The 23,726-nt window shown below is 52.0% G+C and overlaps 1 protein-coding gene across 5 annotated transcripts in view; it reads left to right on the top strand.

Moving 5' to 3' along the window:
- FMNL3 (formin like 3) overlaps positions 1–23,726 on the top strand; it is a 74,966-nt gene that overhangs the window by 47,639 nt on the left and 3,601 nt on the right. The window contains exons 2-26 of one of the 5 annotated variants that reach the window (XM_077170821.1): positions 3,378–3,461; positions 5,315–5,395; positions 5,667–5,743; positions 8,909–8,992; positions 11,691–11,843; positions 12,952–13,060; positions 13,247–13,323; positions 13,639–13,732; positions 14,804–14,878; positions 15,474–15,584; positions 15,893–16,039; positions 16,468–16,569; positions 17,550–17,829; positions 18,290–18,358; positions 18,447–18,571; positions 18,786–18,988; positions 19,887–20,121; positions 20,219–20,287; positions 20,411–20,491; positions 20,591–20,720; positions 21,418–21,578; positions 21,912–22,013; positions 22,352–22,444; positions 22,744–22,867; positions 22,997–23,113. In XM_077170821.1, the coding sequence (XP_077026936.1) occupies positions 3,378–3,461; positions 5,315–5,395; positions 5,667–5,743; positions 8,909–8,992; positions 11,691–11,843; positions 12,952–13,060; positions 13,247–13,323; positions 13,639–13,732; positions 14,804–14,878; positions 15,474–15,584; positions 15,893–16,039; positions 16,468–16,569; positions 17,550–17,829; positions 18,290–18,358; positions 18,447–18,571; positions 18,786–18,988; positions 19,887–20,121; positions 20,219–20,287; positions 20,411–20,491; positions 20,591–20,720; positions 21,418–21,578; positions 21,912–22,013; positions 22,352–22,444; positions 22,744–22,867; positions 22,997–23,088 (2,958 nt within the window). In that variant the 3' untranslated portion in view covers positions 23,089–23,113. Of the gene's footprint in view, positions 1–3,377; positions 3,462–5,314; positions 5,396–5,666; positions 5,744–8,908; positions 8,993–11,690; positions 11,844–12,951; positions 13,061–13,246; positions 13,324–13,638; positions 13,733–14,803; positions 14,879–15,473; positions 15,585–15,889; positions 16,040–16,467; positions 16,570–17,549; positions 17,830–18,289; positions 18,359–18,446; positions 18,572–18,785; positions 18,989–19,886; positions 20,122–20,218; positions 20,288–20,410; positions 20,492–20,590; positions 20,721–21,417; positions 21,579–21,911; positions 22,014–22,351; positions 22,445–22,743; positions 22,868–22,996; positions 23,114–23,726 lie in introns of all 5 variants that reach the window. The other 4 variants (XM_077170819.1, XM_077170822.1, XM_077170820.1 and 1 more) reach the window with 4 other exon arrangements.

Below are 23,726 nucleotides of genomic sequence, written 5' to 3'. Positions count from 1 at the left end.
TATTTGTTTATTTCTTATCCATATTTTTTACTCATCTGTCCATACCACAGATAAAAGGAGCATCAGACACAGGGTTCTCAACAATCACACAGTCACATTGCAAAAGCTATATCATTATACAACCACCTTCAAGAAACATGGCTATTGGAAGACAGTTCTACAGTTTCAGGCAATTCCCTCTAGCCACTCTAATACACCATAAACTAAAAAGGGGATATATATATATATAATGTGTAAGAATAACCTCTAGGATAACCTCTTGACTGTTTGAAGTCTCTCAGCCACTGACACTTAGTCTCATTTCTCTCTTCCCCCTTTTGGTTGAGAAGGTTTTCTCAATCCCTTGATGCTGAGTTCCAGCTCATTCTAGGATTTCTGTCCCACATTGCCAGGGAGGTTTATATCCCTGGGAGTCATGCCCCACGTAGGGGGTGGGAGGAGGGCAGTGAGTTCACTTGCCATGTTGGCTTAGAAAGAGAGGGCACATCTGAGCAACAAAAGAGGTTCTCTGGGGCTGATTCTAAGGCCTAATTTTAAGTAGGCTTAGCCTATCCTTTGTAGGGATAAGTTTCATAGGGGCAACCCTCAAGATCGAGGGCTGTTGATTTGGTTGCCCCCACAGCTTGCAAGAATAGCAGGAATTCCCCAAATGAGGAAATTGAATTTTCCCCCTTTCTCCCCATTCCCCCAAGGGGACATTTCTGCTCATTTCTGACTTGGGTTCGGCTGGCAATAGCCTGGCCCGAGTGAGGTTGGAGACCTGCCTCTGGGCCTGCCTTTGACCTGCAGGTCCCTGTTTCCTCAAGGCCTCCTCCCCTCCTGTCCTGCTGTCCACACAGATGTGTCAGGATTGGCCTTCAGGAAGGAGTGATCTTCCTGGAACCACGTCCACATTCCAGGGTTGTACTTGCCCGCCTAGCCATCCCTACTGCATTGGCCGTGGAGAAGGTTCGTTTAGGCCCTCTTTCCAGCTGCAGATTGAGGCAGATTCATGGGGCAGCAGAGACCGTGGGGAGAGGTGTAGTGTGGGGATCTACCCCCCCTCTTGTCTTCTCTCGCCCACCACACCTCTGCATTCCTAAATTTGTCCATTTCTAAAATCTGACCGGAGACCCCAATCCTACTTCTTTTTTTGAGCTATAATCACCGTGTTTCCAGCCAGTACTGTACCCATAGCTCAGAACTGGGAGGTCTTAACCATTGATTTCCCATCAACTTACTCTCTACTAAGTGCACGTCACAGTGTTAGACATACAGGGAGTTGGAGACTGTAAGAATAGACCTAGTCCTCTAGGGGCCAGAGGAACAAACGACTAGTCTAATAGCATGTTTATGGATAAGTGCATAATCAAATGGGCAAGTATGGCAGAAATCAATGATGTTTAAGGATTTTCTTTTAGCTCCTTAGACAATGGAGGAAACACTCCCAGAATGCTTCTGCTTCTGCAACAATGCAGGACCTGTGCTGGCTGCTCGCAGTTCATATCCTCAGGGACGAGGCTGTCCAGTAGTGAGCAGAGGTAAACCAAATGCTCAAAGGAAACCAGGGAGATAGAGCTGAGCTTGGTGCAGCAGATGTAGGAGAGAAGGATGAGAAGAAAGCTTCTAGGGAGCTTGAAGTGTGCTGGAGGGGTGGCTGGTTTGTGAGGACTCACATAGGTTATCGCTTGGCGCTGATACTTCACGTGGGAGATCATTTTTGATTCAGAGGTATGCAGATACTGAGGGTAGTGCGCCCAGAGATCTGATTAAAGTGTCAGGCTGCCTTTAGAGGCAAGAGCTGTGGCCTGGAACAAACGCAGCCAACCGGCCAGAAGAAGGGTTGGCTGGAGGGAGATAAAGGAGGGCAAGTTGTGGCTCCTGGCAGGGGCGGGATTGGTCCATGAATGCTTATAGGCTTCACTCACTCTCTCACACCTTTATTCATTTATTCATTCAGCAAACAGCAGTTGTTTTAGTTTGTAAACTGCCGAATGCAACATACCAGAAGTGGAATGGCTTTTAAAAAGGGAATTTATTATGTTGCAAGTTTACAGTGCTAAGACCGGGAAGATGTCCAAATTAAGATATCCAAGGAAAGATACCTTAACTCCAAAGAAAGGGCCGATGAAGTTTGGATTTTCTCCCTCAGCTATGAAGATACCTGGAGACGTCTGCTAGCTTTCTCTCCTCACTCATTTCATGAGGCTTCCCCAGGGGCGCTTCCCTTCTGCATCTCTAAAGGTCTCTGGCTGTGTGGGCTTGTCGGCACTAAGCTGTTTCCAAAATGGTTCCCTCTTAAAGGGCTCCAGTAAGCAACTCCACCTTGCACGGGTGGAGACACGTCTCCATGGAAACCATCAAAAAGATCCCACCCAGCAATACTGAATGAGGATTAAAGAACATGGCTTCTCTGGGGAAAATGACAGTTTCAAACCAGCAAAGTAGTGAACCAAATAACATGATCTCTGACTTCTTCTAGAGTCTACATTTAAGTGTCTCAGTAAGGGTTCAGGACACTTTGCAATGTCTTACTTAATTGAGAGGTGTGCCATAAGTAATTTGCTCAAAGTAATGAAATTTTGCAAATTGTTTCCTTAATAAATTTGTGCAGTTATTTTTATTTTTATTTTTTTGCACAGGCAGGCACCGGGAATTGAACCTGGGTCTCCGGCATGGCAGGCGAGAATTCTGCCTGCTGAGCCACCGTGGCCCGCCCTGATCAGTTATTTTTAAGCTAATATTCTTCTCATTCACTCCTATCCTGATACGGGGAAAGGGGCGGAATTGTAGCAACTCTACAGGCCATGGGCAACTCAGGATTTGCCCTTGGAGGTGTGTTCAGGATGCAGGAAGCTCACCCATGTCTCAGGCAGTGGAGAAAAGCAGATTGAAATTTGGTGCTTTAAACTGGTGGCTTTCAAGCTTTTTTGACCTGCTCCATATTAAGAAATATACTTTACAGCATGACCTGTGTATGTGTGTATCGATATGTTAAAAAATATGTGTGTGTGTGTAGTAAATGAAACAAAAGTTTCACAAAATGTTGTTTATTTTTACTACTTTCATTTTCTTTGCTATTCCTTTCCAGACATAGCCCTAATTTTGGTATTTTCTTTCCTATTCCTTTCTGTTTTAATCGGTTTGTTCTCATATAAAATAATCTTGATTCACAAAATTAATTCCACACACTCTGGTGTGGAAAATGTTGTTCAACCAAACTCAACTGACTGTGAAGGGAGGCAGAAGGACTATCACACTTCTCAGAGCCTTCCTCGTTGGCTGCTTCGTCAGGGTGAAGTGTGGGGGTCAGAGAGGGGAAAAGGTCTGCACAGACCTAGCCTTTTTCTTCTCCACATGGAAGGTTTCAGCTCTTTTGACTCCGGTTCTCTCCTCAGAGCTCCATGAACCTGCCTCCCGACAAGGCTCGGCTCCTGCGGCAATATGACAATGAGAAGAAGTGGGACCTGATCTGTGACCAGGTACAGGGTTTGGGGAAGGCCAGGGAGGTGGAGTTGTATCTTGGGCCGGACAGGGCAGCAGGGTCAGAGATGGGCAGCTCTGGGGGCCCTTGGAGAATTCTGGCCTGGGCTACCGCAGGCACGGCACTTCCTAGCTTGGCCTCAGTCCGTGCTCATTTCTGTTTCAAGAGGACTCTCGTAAGACATACAGGGTGGGTAGGCCAAATTCCCCTCTGGCTCCCACAAAAAAGCAGCTTTGATTTCTTCCCAATGGGCAGTGGCCTGAAGGTAGTTATGTAGGTCTGGGACATACGGGCCAACAGTGGAGGAGTTTGATGGTTTTCCCAGCAGAGCCTCCTTCTGCCTTTCCCAGGTTGGGGTTATGCCTCCCAAGGGCTCCAAAGGAGCGTTTATCTCTTACTCTGTCCCAGACCTGGTAAATAGCAGGACTTCTCTCATTATTTTTACAGGCCTCTAGGAATGAGAAGCCCCAGTCCCCTAGTCTTTTATTCCCCACTCTCAGAGCAGTCAAGGACTAGAAGCTCTTCCTACGTAAATAGTATGTAGAATTGGAAGACAATATGGAGATTATTATTTAGCTGAGAATCAAGACTTTCTAACACCCACGGCCTTGTTCTTTCTGCTACTTGCAGTTGAAGGTCACGAGTTGGGAGCTCACAGGCCTGCCTCCAGGGCTAGGAGAGCCAGCATTTTCCCAGCACTTGGCTGTGGAGCTTTATCATGAACCATTAATTTTACTTCTTTTCAAGCTCTGAACAAAATGATAGTAGCTAACATTTGTTGAGGGCTTATTATGGACCAAGCACTTTCTGTATACTGAAACACCTACTTTAATCCTCACAAAAACCCCAAGGGAGGCACTGACGGTTACATCTTATAGATGAAGCTTGAAGCTTCCTTGACACTGGCAGGTGCAGCTAGGACCGGGCAGGGCAGGCAGGCTCCATCTGTGTGGACCGTAACAGCCCACGGCCTCCTGGGTGGTGCTGCTTCACCCGAGCTGGGTATCATGCTCCAGGGACCCTAGTCCAACTCTCTTCTCCAATGAAGGTCCGTTCCCTTGTGTCCCACACTAAGAGGAGTTGGTCATCTACTTAGGGGTTAGAGAATAGTAGCTTTTTGGTTTTGAGGATCTTTAATTGGTAATCTCTCAGTCTTTTCTTGATCACATAAGTTCAATTCTATCTCAAACCTTTTTTAATTGTTCATTTTGTTTTTAGGTCCTATTTCCTAACATTACACCTCTCTCCTTGGACTCTTCCCAGCCCCCTCCACCCCAACTCTTCAGATATCTCAGTTGTTGAGGCCCCGATAGGACCAGAATGCTTAAAGGTTTGCCTGGAGTTTCCTCTTGGCTCAGATGAGGGGACTGGGCCAAGTGACATCTGAAGCCTGAAATCCCACCCAGCATGGGAGGGGCCGTGGTCCAGTTCCCTGCGTAGAAGGGGGTAAAGGGATAGCAGTCTGAAGTCTTTAAAGTTGCTTTGGGTTGTTGGGAACTGGGGCCCAGGCAAGAAACAGAAAATGTTTGCAGCCTTGAATTATATTAACTCTGCAGAACCAGCCCAGTCCCAACTGCAGGGCTCGGGACTGAGAAAGCTTGGATTCTACAAAGCCAAGCTCCCCTCGCCTTAGCCTGCCCCTTCCTGATCCCCTGCCCATCAGTTTGCCAGGCAGTGAATGACATTCTGATGGTAAGTCAGGGAGGGAGCATGTGGCTTAGACAATGGTAAGGGCCAGATGGCTACTTTGGAAGACTGAGTCCCCTTACCTTGAATATTCTGAGGGTTCTGCTTCCTGCCCTCTCTGTACCTGGGTGCCTATGTTTTCACATACGCATATTTTCCTTCCAGGAACGATTCCAGGTGAAGAATCCTCCCCACACTTATATACAGAAACTCCAGAGCTTCTTGGACCCCAGTGTAACTCGGAAGGTGAAATGTGGAGCTGGGAGGCCCTTCTTTGCTGCCCTTTATGATCTTGTGGAGTTTGGGGGGAAACCCTTTGACTTGGGGGTGGGATGTCTTCTGAGCAGTGGGAATTGAATTTCTGAGTTCTGAGGCCCTGTCCTGGAGTGGTTGGCCAACGACGGAGAGAAGGTCCATGCTGGCTCTTTCGGACCCCTCCCTTATCTTTTTTACCACCTTTGTACTGTAAAGTTGGGTTGAGAGCCTCCATCAGTGACAGAAAATTCAATGTTTACAGAAGTTCAGAAGGAGAGTGCAAGAGTCAACCAAAGTACTAAGGGAGCTGGAGATCTCACTTCGTACCAACCACATTGGGTGAGTCAGATTTGACCATAAGAGTCTTTACCTGGCCCCAAGCCATTTCCTGGCCATGTAGGAGCTAATATCCTCCAAGGATGGTGTGCCTGTTTCTCCTCCCTTCCGTGGATAGAGTTGCCCTTTGAATGGCTTTTGGTTCCCCAGAGTGTCACACTGGTCATTTTCTGGTTTTTCTCTGTATCTGCTCTGCTGGCTGCTGGCTGGATGCTGTTGGCAAGCTGGGGACCTCAACCTTGGCTTTGAGTAGAGGACATTCCCCCAGCAGCTGAGACTGGAGTCTGCCTGGGGCCTAGGCCTGGGCCAAGCAAGGCCCAGAGAGGCTAGGGGTGGGAGGAACCAACTGCATTGTGTAGCTAAGGCCTAGTTCCTGGACCCTTTGGTACAGAGTGATGATTAGCTTGTTTGGGTAAAGACCATCTTAATTCATGAGAAGAGGCTTCCTGAAGCACCAGGAAAGAAGGTCTAAGGCACTGGTGGCCAGGAGTTGAATATCTTCTGTGTTTACAGACCATAGTGCTGCCAGTCCATCGATAGGATCCTTAGAAACTGCATGGGTCCTCTTTTTCCAGCTCTGAGCAGGAAACCAGGACTTGCAGAACAGGGAGAGAGGGTAATGCATGAAATAGAGTAAAAAAAGGCATTGGCCTCGGCTTTATAAAGCTATAACCGGTAAGAGTATATATAACTAAGTGAGAAAGTGAGTGGGTGTGCATGCACACAAAGGACAGTGAGAGACACTTGATGTGAAATTGCAGGTGGGGGTACAGCCTGGCCAGAGGGGCCTGGCACCAGTGCTGAGAGCTTCAGTGAGTGAGAGTCAGGCCTCGGGTGGGGTTGCAGGTCTCTGGGCAGGTGCCAGCCCTAGGTTTCTGGGTTTCCTGAGAACAGGAGTGGAAAGAGACAAATGACATCATCTGCCTTTTCCCTCCTATTCACGGCAGCCGCCCACTTGTCCACCCCCAGGCCAAGCCTACCCGGGCCCCTGGAGAGGTTGGGGGACACCTGTACCAAGCCAGCTGCAACAGTGGCAGTCAGAGGGGAAATGGCACTGGAGAGAACAGGAAAGAGACAGTTCCTGGCCTCGGTGCTGTGCTCCGGTGGCCAGTGTATGGCTTCCATACTTCATCTGGGAACCAGACATCGAAAACTGAGCCTCTGGGGACATGTGACTGAGCTTCCACCTCTGCTTGGTGGAGACTTCCCAGAAGTAAAAATTGGCAGGACCTTGTCAGTCACCTGCGCATGAGGGGGAGAGTGACACGGGCTGCAGCCCTGAGCACCACCTACCACCCTGCACTGTTCCGTGGGGTCTTTCCCTCCCTCCCTCTGCTGTCTTCCTTATTAAGTCCTGCAGTAGTCAGGGTGTGGGGGTCTGCTCTTCTTGGGAGAGGGCCACAGAGTACTGCCTGACACTCCCAACTGCTCACCCCTTCTACCTGGTACCTGCTCCTCTGGCCACTGGCCAGGAGCTGGGCCAGAGCAGCCTGGTTCCCAGGCCCAGGGCCTCCTCGGGGCCTCTTGGCAACTGGCACACAAGTTAGAGGTCTGGACCTGGTCCTTGGTTCCCAGGGAACAGCTTAGTAGCTGGCATTTTAGGAGTTCCTGTCATCTGAACTGTGGCTTCTCTGAGTAGAGTTATGTGGGAGGGCTGGGATCCTTCCCGGGTTTCTGGGCAGGAAGAATTTTTTAGGCTGTCATGCTGGTGTGTGGATGCCCCAGGGTGGTAGCGGCCCAGGGCAGGGTGAAGAGACGGGGATCCTGCTTTGGCCCTGCTCAGCCCAGGGTCTGCAGAAGCAGGAGGATGGAACTCAGGCTCCGGAGTTGGGACAGGGTGGGAAGCGGGATTCCAGAGCCTTTGCAGCTCACTCCTCCCTCCCTGGTTTGTGTTGGTTTCTCTGCCTTGCCTAAGTGCCCTTTAACCTCCCCTCAAAGTGTCAAGATCCCGAAAATAGCAGTGTAGACTCAGACAGGAAATGAGAAGGGGGCGGGGAGCTGGAGAGCAGACAGACAGGAAACTGGAGGCCTGTCGGCCCCCAGAGAGGAAGCTAACTTCAGGCAGCTCCGGTGTCAGGCAGCTTCAGCTGGAGCCCGCTGCCAAATCTCAGCCAGGCCTGGTACTTCAGGCCCCAGCCTGCTCTCCATAACTCGGGGTGTGGCTGGAAACATGGCGCAGCCGTTCCAATCCAGGGCGGAAGCTGATCTGGAGGGCAGTTTGGGCATAGCTGGTCTGTGAAGAACCCCAGATGTTTCTAGGGAATAGAGTACTCAGGAGAGGAAGGATTTATTATGAGAGTTTTATGTCTCTCTGCTTTTCGATGAACCTGTCATATAACAGTCTCTCCTGGATTTGCTCTTGACTTTCATTCCAGGGCTATTTTGGTCCAAAGGGACTGAAGGAGGAAGGGTGAAAATGGCCAGGTACATTGTCTTTAGGGTGCCTTGTTGTCTGCTTCCCTGGTTGAGGGGGCCCCGGCCCTCAGTCTGATTGGTCATAGTCATTCTGGAGTTACTCGGGTCTCTGACTTCTCCCCCAGCCTCTTCCCAGGTTGTCAAACTCGGCTGACTGTACCTCTGACTCCTGCATCCCTGTCGGCTCACTGCTGCCCCCAACACGTTTCCCTGAACTCAGTAGAGGACCCTTTGGTCAGTGTGCCTCTGTTCCAGAGCTCTCTCTGTGTCTCTTCCTGCCTGTGTCCTGAGGCGGTGGTCAGCCTGGGGACGGACGGGCTGGCTGCTGTTCTGCAGGGCATACAGATTATGCTCTCATTGCCTCTCCGATTCTTCCACAAACACGGAGTGAAGACAGTGTGCCTAGCTAGACACCAGCGATACAGAGAAACGGTTGAGCCAGGGCCCTGGCCATTATGGAGGGAGCACCCAGGGGCTTGTTTGGCCAAAGTGCTTTCATGATAAAACCAGTGGGATTGGGAGGCCTGGCCTTTCCCGTCCCTGGCCCCCCTCCCTAGGGGAGGTCCAAGTTGGTGATATGACCATGGATGGGTCTACTATGGTTGTGGATCCCCCCAAATTTCCACCCTAGAGGGATCTGGGAGCAGGTTCTGCTGGGTCAGACCCCATACCCTGACTTCCATTAGCCTACTTTAGCAGACCCCCCGCCCCCCGCTTTAGCAGGCCCCTCCGCTGTGTTTCCTTTGTTGGCAGGTGGGTCCGGGAGTTTCTAAATGATGAAAACAAAGGCCTGGACGTGCTGGTGGATTACTTGTCCTTCGCCCAGTGTTCTGTCATGTGAGTACCACTCTGGGGCTGAAGTTGAGGGGCTGGTGGAGGAGGACACAGTCTCATTCCAATTTGCTGAGGAGGGGACACATCTCAACAGTGAAGATGGGAGCAGGAGTCCATGGAAGGTAGGGAAAAGCCCAGGCTGTGGTGTGGAGAGATCACTGAAGAAGGCCGGTTGGTGAGGGTAGAAGGTACTTGCTGGGAAGTAGGAGAAGAGAGATGTGAAAGGGGAGTTGGAATCAGAACCTAAGGGATCCAAATGCCTGGCCATGAGCCATCCAAGGAAACATCCTTGCTTCTGGAAGAGATGCCCTGGTAGGATTCATTTGCCTTTGGAGAGTTGAGTCTTCAGGAAGGTCCTCTGAGTCTCCAGATGTGAGATGGTTATGGCAGGTCATTGTTGAAGAATCCTAGAAGGAGCAAACATGGCCTTTGCCTGTGCTGAAAAGAAAGCATTCAGGAGGCTTCTTCTGGTTGAGGGCTTAGAGGCAGCTGGGAGGAGGTTGGTGCAAACTGGAAATCAGACAAAACTGGGTTTGGGTCTCAGTTCTGTCATTGAGTAACATCAGGCAAGTCTGTTTACTTTTCTATAAAAGGGATCCAAGTTCCAGGATTGTCATAAGAATTAGATGCAATAAGCTATGTAAAGCCCTTAGTAGTAGGTAACTGCTTTATTGTTAATTGTTACTCAAGATGGTATACCTACTGTAATCCCCTGAATATGTGGAAAGAGGGATTTTAGTTGATAATTCACATGATAACCAGCACATTCAGATTTATGGCCAAGAGTTAAATCAGATTTAGGGTGACTTCATCGTCCAAGTTTGTCTGTGATTTTTGCAGTTTTAGCACCAAAAGTCCCATGTCCTGGGAAACCCCTCAGTTCTGAGACTCAACAAGACTTTCACTTTTATTACTGTCCATGTCCCCGTGGCCGGCCTCCTTTGTTTAGCAGCTTCAGTCTCACCTTCTTAGGAGAGTCAAACCAACGCCTCTACTAGGTTTGACTTTGCTGTCACCTTTTCCAGGTCATCCCCTGTTAAAACCAAAGAGTAATCCACCACCTTCCCTGGGCAAGTCACGCCTCATGATCCTCCTCTCTCTTTACATGCTGCTTTTCTTGTAGAAAGAGAAGAAAAACACTTGCCGAGGTGTGCTTTTTTTAAAATTCAGAGGTTTTATAGTAAAAAAAAGAGGTACTTCACTTTTCAAAACACACCTCTCTCTCTTATTTGAAAAGCAGACAAATTCCAGCTGCCTTAAACCAAGAATACATGGAGACCTCAGGACTGTAGTGTCCATGGAAGCATCTTTGACCTTGTTTTAACAAGACAGATAGATGAAGAGAGGAGCTGGGGGAGAAGAGAGAGAAGAGAATATGTGTGTTTGGGGAAAGGATGAGAGGAAAGGGTGAACCAAGCCAAAGAGAGAGGAGTAAAGGCATGTATTTGTAAACTGCATGTACTGGTGCAAGGGAATATCATCGTGGTGGAGGGAAGCCTCTGGGGAGCTGTTTTCCTGTCCACGGGATTCCTCTGCTGTCTACCTGGGGGCCCAATTAAGCTCCCCTGATCACCATCAGCGGGACTCTAACACCTGCTCCCGTTTCCTTAGGACCATCTGGGCATCTCCAGATCCTGCTTCCTACTCCAAAATGCCTCAGTCTCTGTGCCTTCTGACCCCAGGCCATGCATTTCAGAGCAAAATGTTCCTGGGGGAAGACCCTATAGGAGATGCTCACTCAGTCCTCAGTGACCTGAGAGGGAAAGGAAGGCAGAAAAGATGAGTGGGACTTGTTTCTCAAAGGGGATACATCCCAGTGTGGAGATGTGGAGGCGAGGAGTTCCCCTTGCTCTGGCTGCACGCATGAGCTGCTGATGACAAGAGACATCTGGTCCCAGGAGAAGAAGTGTCAAACAGAGAAACTACCGCAGCTCCTGCAGGCAGGGCCTAGACTGTAGGACCCCTGTCCAAGACCTCAATATGTGATTTCTTCCCAGGGAAGCTAAAATCCAAGGAGCTGCTATCCCAGAAAAATCTAGAAACCTCAAGTAGCCAGAACCACAGAAAACCTGGTTACTAAAACCCTGTGCTGGGATGGAGTGAGGGTTCTACTCCTGAACTAGAGGACTGACCTTTCTAGGCTTGCTGGGAGTCCCACTGCCTTCCACTCAGCCTTGTCCTGAGCCCAATCCAGAACCAACTGGGTTCCTCACAGTACCAGGAGGAGGCCCTTCTGGCCACTGCCATTTGCTGACCAGCAAGACCAGCAGTCAGCCCATTCCCCACCAGCCCTCCCTGACAGACTCTGCACCGGAAGCCACAGCTCCTCTAGTCCACACAGGGCTGGGAGTGCAGAATGCCTACCAGCTCCCAGCATGCCTTTGGGGCATGGAGGGGCCACTCCTGGGAACACCTGGCCGGTGGGGAGCAGAGGAGTTCGCCTCCACCAGCCCGGGTCCCCATCTCCTCAGACCTCCCTCCCAGCTGCCACCTGTGTCTCCTCTGTCCCTGTCCTGTGTCGGTGGCTCTTGGACTAGGATTGGGGTCTCTGCTGTCCCGTTCTGCTTTCTCTTCCTGCTGCCCTTGCTTCATGTTGCCTTGGAGGCCTGAAGTGCGGGAGAGGCAAGCCAGGGGTGCTCGGCACCGGAGCTCTCCTGTGTATGTGCCTGCGTGTGCGCATGTGTGTCCTCTCACGCTCCAGGTTTGACTTTGAGGGTCTGGAGAGTGGTGACGATGGTGCCTTCGACAAGCTCCGGTCCTGGAGCAGGTCCATCGAGGACCTGCAGCCGCCCAGCGCCCTGTCGGCCCCCTTCACCAACAGCCTCGCTCGCTCTGCGCGCCAGTCTGTGCTCCGGTATGTGTGCTCTCGCTCTGCGCGCCTGCCTCCCACCCTTGCCCCCAATCCAGAACTTGGGTAACAGCGGTGAGTGCTCATGCTCCTTCCACCACTCTTGCTTCCAGGCTCAGCTCTCTTGCCCTCTGCCTGCCAGTCTGTCTCTGGTCTGTCCTCTCTGTCTCCTTGACTGCCCAGCGATCTGTCCTGGGTAAGTACATAGTTCTCAGCTGTGCCCACCCCATCTGGGGTTCCAGCCTTCCCCTTTCCTCGCCCCGTCTCCGGGGGCCCCTCTATGCCTCACTCTCTCTCTCTGAGGTTCTTCCTGGGCCTGACCTCACATCCTCCCTGGGTCATCCAGCTCCTGCCTTCATGTCTCTTTCCCTCCAGCTCTTTCACTCTGCTCCATCGGCTGTGCGGAGGCCAGCTCCTACCCAGCCTGTCTACCCCTCACCTTCTTCCTTTAGGCCATTTCTCTCCAAGGGTGCAACGTGCTCATTTGTTTGCTGTGTCTTAAGTGCGGCCCTGCCTGGAGGCAGGTGGGTGAACCTGATGGCTTCTCAGAGCACCTTGCCAGGGAGACTTTCCTTTGGATCCTGGGCCCCTTTCTGTGGCCATGTTTTCTTACCTACTCCCCTTTGGGTTTTGTCCCTCTGAAGCCTTTCATCTTAGTCATGCTTTCTTAGTCATGCATGAGCAGATGCCATTTGTGTTTCCTCTTTTTTCATTTTCATGAAGCAGTCATTGAGGGGATGGAGGGGTGATACCAAATCAGATGGCCGTCCTCAAGTCTTTGGGGATCTGCTCTGCCTTTTCTGGGATACAGAAATCAAGGGAACCAAGATGCTCAAGGCACAAGGAATATGTGGAAGATGCACATTCTCCATCCCACCTGGAAGCGGGAGGAGGAAAGCTCAAACAAATGTATCTCTGGACCCATCTCGAGGCATTGATTATAAAGCTGGGATCCCTATTCTGGGGAGATGAAAACAGACTGACCGTCCTGCCCTCTGCACCCTGTCTTTCTTGGCTGTTCGTGCAAGGTCCTCTTTGCTCCTCTTCTGCTGTTGTCTAGACTCTTCACCAGCAGCCTCAGCTCCCCCCTCACTGCCCGGCCCCTCTCCCCCAGGTATAGCACTCTCCCTGGGCGCAGGGCTCTGAAGAACTCCCGTCTGGTGAGCCAAAAGGATGATGTCCACGTCTGCATCCTTTGTCTCAGAGCCATCATGAACTACCAGGTAAGGGGGCAGCACCAGCCCTGGGTGCGCTACCTCTTCTTCATATCTGCCAAAACAGGAGAGCTGGGAGGGCACCAGCTTGTAAAAGACAGGTTTGCTGGTGGCTCTACCGTCCCAGAGATCCAGCTGGGATCCACTTTCCCCATCACCAGGGACTTCCCCTCCTTTTTTCCTTTCTCCCTGCAGTATGGATTTAACCTGGTCATGTCCCACCCCCATGCTGTCAACGAGATTGCACTCAGTCTCAACAACAAGAATCCAAGGTGAGCGCCTCCGCCCTCCCGTCCATGGTTCTGGATATTGGACTCCATTTTTGTCCCTGACAGTAAATCCTGCCTTGCCTTGGGATCCTGTAGCCTGGGTTGGAGCCTCGATTTGGCCCCTTCCCCTCTGAGGAAAAGATGTGCAAACCTTCTGTGGTTTGCACAGCTTAGTGAGGGAGGAATCCTTTCTTCCCTTTACCAGGGAGGCTGCCTCTCCCCTCTGGAGGGACTCACCAGGGTGGAAGTGAGGCATGGTGGCCGGGATGGGGAAGGGGCTGGGGGTGAGCATGTTAATCTTCATTCTTCACTCCTTAGGACGAAAGCCCTAGTCTTGGAGCTCCTGGCAGCTGTGTGTTTGGTGCGGGGAGGTCACGAAATCATTCTTGCTGCCTTTGACAATTTCAAAGAGGTCCGTTTCCTGCATTCACTTGTGTGTGTATTGGAGGTGTTTGTGTGTGTTTTGGGGTGGGTGAGGGGAAGCCACCTCGATAAATATGGTTTTGTGTGATCGCCAGTGATTCTAACATTCCAATTCTTGGCTAAGCAACTTGTCCCCCGCCCCCCTTTTTACCCAGAATCTCCGATCTTATGACAGGAAAGCTCCTGATTGGCCAGTTAAGGATGCCTTCAGAGAGCTGAAGGATGCAGTCCAGGGATCCTAACCTAGCCGGAAATCAGAATCTTCTTGAGAGTTTGTTAAAAATATAGATCCCTGGGTACATCCACAGTCCCACCCCAGCCCCACTGGAGGCCTGGGTATCTTTTTTTTTTTTTTTAAGAGTCCCAGATGGTTCTGATGTGGCAACCCCACCGGGAGAACCCAAAGCAGGTGTGTTTATAGTGAGAGGAGACGATATGGGGGACATCTCCTGAGTTGTTGGCTGTTATCGGTGAGGGGAGAAGGAGATCCTACTTGGAATCTCCCCAGCCACTGGGCTTAGCTCTGAACCCCCAACTGCTTGAACATAGGATTCCTCGACGTCCAGCCACAGCTGCTGGTCCCACCCCTTCTTCCTCTTTGGACCTCTTCCCTAGCATCCATTGTTAATGCCAGGAAATGGCTCTTCCTCCTTGAAGCCCAGAGGCTCAGAGGAGCCTCTGGACCCCTCTCAGCTAAGGGGTTTTCCTGCACAGTGGCCCCTCCCCTGTGTCCCCGCTAGGACCTCAGCCTCCTGCCTCAGCGATGGCTTCATGCCCTTGCACCCTCCTTCCCTCCTTCCTTCAGTTACTAGGCAATATCAGATCCTTGTGTTTCTTCTTCGCCTATCCCCATAGGTACCTACAGCCCAGGCTGAAGGCACAGGTCCCAGGTCCCATATTTTCTTTTATAGGGTCCTGAATGGCCCATTTCATAGATAGAGTTGTGGCTAACTTTGGTCTGAACCAACCCCTTTGCTGCCAATATTCCAGAGAGCCAGGGCTCAGGAGCTGGGGTCCTGCATGGGGCAAATCCTTCCATTGAGAACGTTTGCTTGTTCAGGTATGCAAGGAACTGCACCGTTTTGAGAAGCTGATGGAGTATTTCCGGAATGAGGACAGCAACATCGACTTCATGGTGAGTGGCTGGGCCTGGATCAGGCATATCCTCAGCAGGGTCACGTGCTCCACGAGAGCAGGGCTAGGCCGATAGTGTATTTTCACATTCCATGTAGAATCCAGAATGACTCTGTGTCGTCAGTGAGTGCTCCTTATTCACCTGCCCACCCCAGAGAGCTTTTAGAAACTTGAGGACAATGTCACTGTGTAGATGAGACCTACTTCCTCTTCCCCTTTCCTGTGGCCCCTGGTTTGGATCCTTTCTGAGTTGCCTTCCCTTTCCCAGCCTCTTCCCTCCGGTCCAGGGTCTTCAGCTAGGTAGGGTTGTCTCAAGAATTCCCTGCTGGTGTACAAAGGAAACCAGAGAATTGTGTCTTCATTCACGTCTCTTTTCCACAGAACGTACTCATTTTCATATACTGAACATTAAGTTGGACACTCTTAAAGCTAAAATACTGTTTTTTTCCCCCCCATGATGTTTTTTTCATTCTTTTAATTTATCCATCTGTTCTTGCTGCATATGATGATGATGGTTCTCAGCCCCGTCCTCTCCCTTTCTCTTGGCTCTCTCCTCCCCACTTCCCACCTCGGCCTCTCTGGGCTTCCCCACCCAGGTGGCCTGCATGCAGTTCATCAACATCGTGGTGCACTCCGTGGAGGACATGAACTTCCGGGTCCACCTGCAGTATGAGTTTACCAAGCTGGGGCTGGAAGAATTCCTGCAGGTGAGCTGGGCCAGGGTCCTCACAGCCAGTAAAGGACCAGCTTAGCCGTGTCACAGAGGTGATTTTTTTTTTAACAAGAGCTTAGTCCTGGTTGCTTCTGGAACCCTTCCTGTCTTCTGTGGCCTGGGACTTGGGTCCTCCTACAGTGCCATGGAGGCAAGACTGACTCATGGCCAGCAGCCAGAACTCCCTGGGTTTGATGCTGTAGGAAATGGGAGTGGAAGGTGATAAGGACTGAGTCTTTCTCGGGGGGCTCCCCCTGAACCTGTGACTGCTTCCCCAGTACTACTCTGCTTTTCCCTCAGAAGTCAAGACACACAGAGAGCGAGAAGCTGCAGGTGCAGATCCAGGCATACCTGGACAATGTGTTTGACGTGGGGGGTTTGTTGGAGGATGCTGAGACCAAGAACGTGGCCCTGGAGAAGGTGGAGGAGCTGGAGGAGCATGTGTCCCACGTAGGTGGTCTTCTTTTGCCTGCCAGAGCCATTTTTGGGAGTAAAGGGAGCTTAGGGCCATCTGAGTTCCAAGGGATTCTGAGCCACCTGCAACCAGACTGAGCCCCAAAAAAGCTTTAGAACCCACAGACTCTCTAGAGCATGCTCTGGCCTGGGGCCCCAGATCATCCATAGATTGGAACACACGCTGATCTCTAGGGCTGGGCATGAGGTAGCCTCAGGCTCAGACTGTCTGGATATGGTTGTTTTCCTTGTATCTGCTATTGTTTGACTTGGTGTCAGATCCTGGGCCCATGGGACTGACTAATTTCAAGAAGCCATCTTATTAAATTGTCCGGTGCTCTGGCTGGAGGGACTGGGCCAGGGTCCTGGCTAGGATTCAGGCTGTGCCAAATACTAGCCCTGAACTTGCCTTTCTTGTCCTGCAGCTCACAGAGAAGCTTCTGGACCTAGAGAATGAGAACATGATGCGGGTGGCAGAGCTAGAGAAGCAGCTGCTGCAGCGGGAGAAGGAGCTAGAGAGCATCAAGGTACCAAGTAATCTGGAGGAACCGTGTTCCTGACTGATACTGGCTCCCATGCCTGTGATCTCGCTTTTATTTCCTAAGTCATGTCAAGGCCTTGAGAATCCAGACCTTGATTCACCCTTGATGCACTCAGATGAGTGTGAGCTAATGATTTCATCCCAGTTTTTGGCCGGGGGAGGGAAGCTGAAGTCAGAGTGGGCCAGAGACACACAGAAGAGGGTGGGAGCACCCAGGACACCCAGGTGTTCCCTGGAACCCTAATCCAGCCCTTATCCCACCCAGCCTTTCCAGTTGCTCTTTTCTCTGCCACACCTCCATGTGCTTCCCGCAGTCTGGCTTAATGAGAGTCAAAGTAGCCCCTGAACTCTGGGGCTTCCTTCTCTCATTTCAGCTCTTCTCTGTTTCCTCACCTGACTTATTGTTAGTTATAACATCATGCCCCCAACCTAGCTTTTCTTGCACAATGCAATTATGCTGACTCTGTTCACCTCAATGTATACTTGCTGAGTTCCTGTTAAGGGTTTGAAAGCGCTGTATTGGAAGCTGTGGAGGATACAGAGATGGCTGAGACAGCGTCCCTGCCAATAAGGGATTTCCAATTTAGCAATTACACAAAGGCCAGATGAAATTAAAGAAGTAACGAGGTACAGAGGGCTGTGATAGAGCAGCTCTGTCAGACTGGTGGTGGGTTACGGAGCATCTTACAGAGGCAGCCCTTTACCTAGGCCTTGAAGAACGTGTGCAGTTAGAATAAGGCTGGAGCAGAGAGGGGAGGACAACTCAAGGGCCAGCAGATACAGGCAGCTTCTTTGGCTCACGTCTTTTTTTTCTGCGGCATTCTGGCTTCTCCTGTTCCCCTACCTGGATTTCTGCCCTCAAAGAGCCTAGCTGAGAGACCTTTGGGTAGGAAAGCCTCCGGCCAAGTCTCACTCTCACAGGCCCTTCAGCTCACTCTTTCCTTAATGGTGCTATCTGCCCAATAGGAGACATATGAAAACACAAGCCACCAGGTGCACACCCTGCGGAGACTTATTAAAGAGAAGGAAGAGGCCTTCCAGCGCCGATGCCACTTAGAGCCAAGTGCCCGGAGCCTGGAATCAGTGGGCGGGGAGGCTCTGGCCAGGGTAGGCCCTGCAGAGCTGACTGAGGGCATGCTGCCCTCCGACCTGGACCTCCTGGCTCCAGCCCCACCTCCCGAGGAGGTCCTACCTCTGCCTCCACCGCCGGCCCCTCCCTTACCCCCTCCACCTCCTCCATTACCAGGTAACCAGGACACCTGGGGGGCTAGGTGTCAGTCCCATTATGGGGGCCAGACCAAGAACCTAGTTAGCAGTGACTCCCACAGGGAGAAGCTGGAAAAACGACATCATTTAAGGGCTTGGGAGGATGTAGAACAAGGGGAAAGAGGGTTGAGGGAGGCTAAGCCACTAGAGGAGGGATGCCTAACGTCAGGTGTGGGCCTGTTGTAAGGATGATGAATACACTTCCCCGAATTCCTCTTAAGACAGCCAAGAATATGGCTTAGACCATAGGAGGAGAAACGGGATCAGACCAGCAGGAACTGCCCCTGTTAGAGCTAGGATTCCTTAGAGCACCTCAACCAGAGAGTTCCGGCAGCCTCCTTCCCTGACAGTCTTTAAGGACTGGTGGGGTGGGTAGAGGGGAGGAAAGCATCTGATGACTCTCAGCCCCTGGACCCTACTGCCATCTCTTCTTCCCCTAGACAAGTGTCCCCCAGCTCCACCTCTCCCTGGTGCTGCTCCCTCTGTGGTATTGACAGTGGGGCTGTCAGGTGAGTGTCTCGAGGGCCTTGGGCTGGGCTTCTGGGTCTGGGGAGCATGTGCTTGGCCCCTGGTTCACTGACCCTTTCTCCAAACTAGCCATTCGTATCAAGAAGCCTATCAAGACCAAGTTCCGGCTGCCTGTCTTCAACTGGACAGCGCTGAAACCCAACCAGATCATTGGCACAGTCTTCAGTGAGCTTGATGATGAGAAGATATTGGAGGTGAAAGGGCCTGGGATCCAGAAGAGGCTCTTGGGAACTGGAGACCAGGTTGCCCTTTTAACCAGATCTCCTGGCCTTAGAAGATTCCTGAATCTCAGGGTGGGACTAGGGCAAGCTCCATGAGCCTCAGCCAGGCTGCTGCAGGGTGATCTGCTAAGGGGTCTTCTAGTAATATGAGGCAATAGCATTTTCCTTTCTGTTCTACTCCTCTAAGGACCTGGACCTGGACAGATTTGAGGAACTGTTCAAGACGAAAGCCCAGGGCCCTGCCCTTGATCTCATCTGCTCCAAAAACAAAACAGCCCAAAAGGCTGCCAGCAAGGTGACTCTGTTGGAAGCCAATCGTGCCAAGAACCTGGCCATCACCCTCCGCAAGGCCGGCCGTTCGGCTGAGGAGATCTGCAGGGCCATCCACACGTGAGGCTCCCACTGACCCGGCCTCAGCCCCCACCCGCTGTCAGCCCAGTACTCCACCTAGAACCTGACCTTCTCTAGATTCCAAGGCTTCTGGCAGAACCACTTCACACCCCTCACACCCCCAGTCATTCACTGGCTTGGCCAGAGCTTACTGCCTCTGTGCTGCATGCCAGGCACTGTGAAGGGCTGGGAATTAGGCCCAGACCTTCACTCAAAGAGCTTCCCATCTAGTAGGAACAGTCCAGTAGTACTGAGTAATAACTGCCAAGATGGTGGAGGTACAACAGCTTGTAATGGAGGGCCATTTAGCTGGGCTTGGCTATCAAGAGAGGCTTCCCAGAGGAAATGCTGTCTTGATTAGGACCTGAAGGAAGTGTAGAAGTTAGTCCAACTCTGGGTCTGGAGGGAGAAGTATGGTGCCATGGGTACTGACAATTGAAAATGGTTTTAGTGTAAAGAGGGGAGTAGGAGAAACAAGGTAGAGCATGGACAGGAGTCCTACAGGCTGGGCTTCCTAAATCACGCTCAGGTGTTTTGACTTGACCTCAGGTACAGAAGGAAAACATTGAAGGGTTTTAAAACAGGCGTATGAGGGTAGAGCCAGGGTGGTTTAGTGGCAGAGTTCTTACCCACCATGCCAGAGACCTGGGTTCGATTCCCGGTACCTGCCGTTGTTTTTTTTTCTTAAAAAAGAAAAGTGTAAAACGGAAGTGTGGAATATTTCCCCAGGATGGTGGCTTGCATTCTGACGGAAAAGACAGTGGGTCCTCTGCTTCTGGCTGTGTCCTGTGCATACCCACCTCTCCGTACCCCGGTCCCTCTGAGAGCTGGAGGATAAAGGGATGAGGGCATAAGAGGGCAAATGTGAGGCCTGAGGTGGCCCTTCCCTCCTACACAGGTTTGACCTACAGACTCTACCTGTGGACTTTGTGGAGTGCCTCATGCGCTTCCTGCCCACAGAGGCTGAGGTGAAGCTGCTGCGGCAGTATGAGCGGGAGCGGCAGCCTTTGGAGGAGCTGGCGGCCGAGGACCGCTTCATGCTGCTCTTCAGCAAGGTGGAGCGGCTGACCCAGCGAATGGCTGGCATGGCCTTTCTGGGCAACTTCCAGGAAAATCTGCAGATGCTCACGCCGGTACAACCCAACCCCCAATCGTGGTCCCTTGAGGCAACCACCTGCTAGTTACCCCATCACAGTCTAGGGTTACTCAGCTGTTCACCTTTCCTTACAGCAACTCAATGCCATCATTGCAGCCTCTGCCTCTGTCAAGTCCTCACAGAAGCTGAAGCAGATGTTGGAGGTGGGAGACGTGAATAGGGTGTGGTGGTTCCAGGAGCTAGATGGGGACCTTGGGCTCTATGGAGAGGATGAAGGAGCCCCTCAGAGCTTGGGCTTGACCTGCTCCCATGTATCTTTTGCACAGATCATACTTGCACTGGGTAACTATATGAACAGCAGCAAGAGGGGAGCTGTGTATGGCTTCAAGCTCCAGAGCCTGGATCTGGTAAGAGAGAGGGGACTCCATGGGGCCAGGAAGCCTGAGGGGCAGAGGGTGGGGCCAGGGTGCTGAGCCCCCTCACACTTCCCCTTTACCCCCTCTCAGCTACTGGATACCAAGTCCACTGACCGGAAGATGACACTGCTGCATTTCATTGCCTTGACGGTGAAGGAGAAATACCCAGACCTGGCTAACTTCTGGCATGAGTTGCACTTTGTAGAGAAGGCTGCAGCAGGTGAGGGGAGGCTGACCAGGCAAGCCTGCTTTCATGTCCAGCCTGGGACAATCTCAGGAAGCTAAGAGAACAGGGAACACTTGGGTCCATTTGTTTCTGGCTTCTGTAATCTTTCTGACCACTTCAAAGCTTTCCGCTGGGGCCATGAAAAGGGGTTACCCCAGAGGGAGCCTTCCTCCAGACACTAGGCCTCGCCCAGCCCTCCCCAGGTAGGTGTGGTAGGAGCAGGAACAGAAAGGGGAGTAACGGCTCTTTACGCTTCACTCCCTCAGGCTGGCCCCAGAGAAGGTGGATTTCTCCATCATGTATGTGAAATGCTTAGCAAACTCTCAAGCCTTCTACAGACATAAAATAGCTGTTATTTCTGCCTTACCTGTGAAAACTGGGGCAAGCCAGAGGTGGATACATTTTAGAGATTAGCAGTCTCTATCTTGTATTCTTCTGCAACTTTATTCTTTGGGGTCATGAGTTCACAGCCTCTGTTCCTTCTCCTGCCCAAAAGCCAGGCTCACCCCTCTAAGGGCCCACATAGCTTGGTGCACTTCTTTCTACTTCCATTAGGATGGCTTAGGAAGCAGGGGCCTGAGAGTCTGAGTTAGCCATGTTGAAGGGGAAGATCTGGGATTGCTGTAGCCCTGGGCCAGGAGGTGGGCATGTCAGCCTGGGCTGGCCTCAGCCAGGGTTCTGGTGACTACAGTGTCCTTGGAGAACGTGCTGCTAGATGTCAAGGAGCTTGGTCGGGGCATGGAGCTGATTCGGCGGGAGTGCAGCCTACATGACAACAGCGTCCTTCGGAACTTCCTCAGCACCAATGAAAGCAAACTGGACAAGCTCCAACGAGATGCCAAGACAGCTGAGGCGAGCACAGGGTAGAGGCCAGAGGGAGCGTCCAGGGTCAAGACGCTGGGCCCCTCTAGGTGGCCGTAGTTCTGGTTCTTGGCATCAAAAGCCTTTTCTCAAGCAGCTGGGCAGAGGTTGGGCAGAGGTTGGGGGTGGGGATCAGGGTTTGGGGCTGGCAGGTCACTGCCTTCTGGAAACATGTACTTGTTTGTATTCAGCTCACTGGGGATCAGGGCTGTTGGTTTTCTTCCCCTTATCTTGAGCTCTGTGTCCTGTGAGACTCACGTCCCTGGTGTGGGAGCTGGGCTTCTCCTTCCCAGCCAGGCTGACCCTCTGCCCACCTCTCCCCAGGAGGCCTACAATGCAGTTGTACGCTACTTTGGTGAGAGTCCTAAGACCACTCCTCCTTCTGTGTTCTTCCCAGTATTTGTCCGATTCATTCGTTCTTACAAGGTAAGCAAGAAAGGCTTTTAAAGAGGAGTCTAGCCAAGAGAAAACTGGTTGGGGGGGAGGGGGTATTTCTGAGCTTCAAATCTAGGCTTTTTCTGTTTCCTGAATCCTGGGGTGGAAGCCATCTAAGCTGGGCACTGGCCTCTTAGCCGTGAATGGGTGGGCAGGGTGGGGGCCCAGCCCCTTCCTGCCATTGTTTGGGGCAGGAAGTGCCCCTCCAGAGGGTGGCCACCCAGAGTCAGTTGGTCCCACTGCCACCCACTCTCCACCCTCAGTTTTAGCCCCTCCCCTCAGCCTTTTTGAGCTTCACCCCCACTCTCCTCCCCTGCCATGGTTCATAGGAAGCAGAACAAGAGAATGAAGCCCGCAAGAAGCAGGAGGAGGTAATGAGGGAGAAGCAGCTGGCTCAGGAAGCCAAGAAACTGGATGCCAAGGTGGGTGGGACCAAGAGCTGGGGCCTGGAGGAGGCAAAGGATTAGGAGTGGGTGGAGCAGAGAGCTAGAGAGGGCCAGGGAAACTGGAGCAGACAGACCACCCAGAGGGCCCAAGGGCTAGAATCCAAAGGGAGGAGGAGATGGAGCTGCAAGTAAGGGGGTTGAGGCCTTGGGTAGGGGTTCCCAGGAAGTGATGTGGGCTGGGTCTGCAGTACAGTCACAGACTGCATCTTGGGGCAGGAACCAGCCCCGTGTTAGGATTTGATGACTCCCTTCCCTCTTAACATGCTTGGCCCTAGGCCCCATCCCAGCGGAACAAGTGGCAGCAGCAAGAGCTAATTGCAGAGCTGAGGCGGCGCCAGGCCAAGGAGCACCGGCCTGTTTATGAGGGGAAGGATGGTACCATTGAGGACATCATCACAGGTGGGGCCCTTTTGCCTCCCTGGGGCCTGGCTGTGAGACCCAGCTCCCAAAACCCAGCCCAACCCCGCCAGCATCCCCCCACCCCCACTTCATGGGGCCTGACCACTGTGTCTCTCTCCCGGGCAACAGTGCTGAAGAGTGTCCCCTTCACGGCTCGTACTGCCAAGCGGGGCTCACGCTTCTTCTGCGATACAGCCCACCATGATGAATCAAACTGTTAACTCCCAGGGCTGGGGTCCCTGACAGGTACTGGGCACCATAGCTGCCCCCTCTGCATGACTTGGAACCATTCTCTGGCAGCTTCCCAGTGATGGGGACACATACTTCTCCCCTTGCATGCCCCCTGCATGTACCCTCAGGGACATGGTCTCTCTCCTGCTAATGCTGTGGTGGCTTCTACTAAGACTCCAGGGGTAGAGAGTTGCCAGACCAGATTTGAGAACTATGCCGTAATCAGGCCCAAACCAAGGTTTCTGACCACCAAGGTGGAAAGGTCCCATTCTTGGGCCAGGAGATGCTTTGTGCTTGTTTCCCCTAGGGTTGCCTACTCACAAGGGCTCTGGCATTAGCTTCTTCTAAGGAGCAGTCAGATGTCCTTGATCACTATGCTTGATATCCCAGCTCTGACTCCTGTGTCTTCCTATCTTGTTTCTGCCCAAACAGCCTCTAGTCACTCCCCCCAACACCATGATTCTCTGAAGAAGGCCCCAGCAGTTGTCTGGCGAGCTCCTCAAGCCTCTTTAAGCTGCTTCTTATCCATACCACACTTGTGGCTGGCCACTCCTTGCCCCTGCCCATGGTGCTGCTCCTGGCTCCTGAAGGTGCCACTCTTACGGAAGATGGGCCTGGCCCAGCCTGC

Source organism: Tamandua tetradactyla, chromosome 7 (assembly GCF_023851605.1).
Source record: "Tamandua tetradactyla isolate mTamTet1 chromosome 7, mTamTet1.pri, whole genome shotgun sequence".
Taxonomy (NCBI): Eukaryota; Metazoa; Chordata; class Mammalia; order Pilosa; family Myrmecophagidae; genus Tamandua; species Tamandua tetradactyla.
Note: the sequence above shows the minus strand (reverse complement) of the source record. Positions and strands in the feature narration are given on the sequence as shown.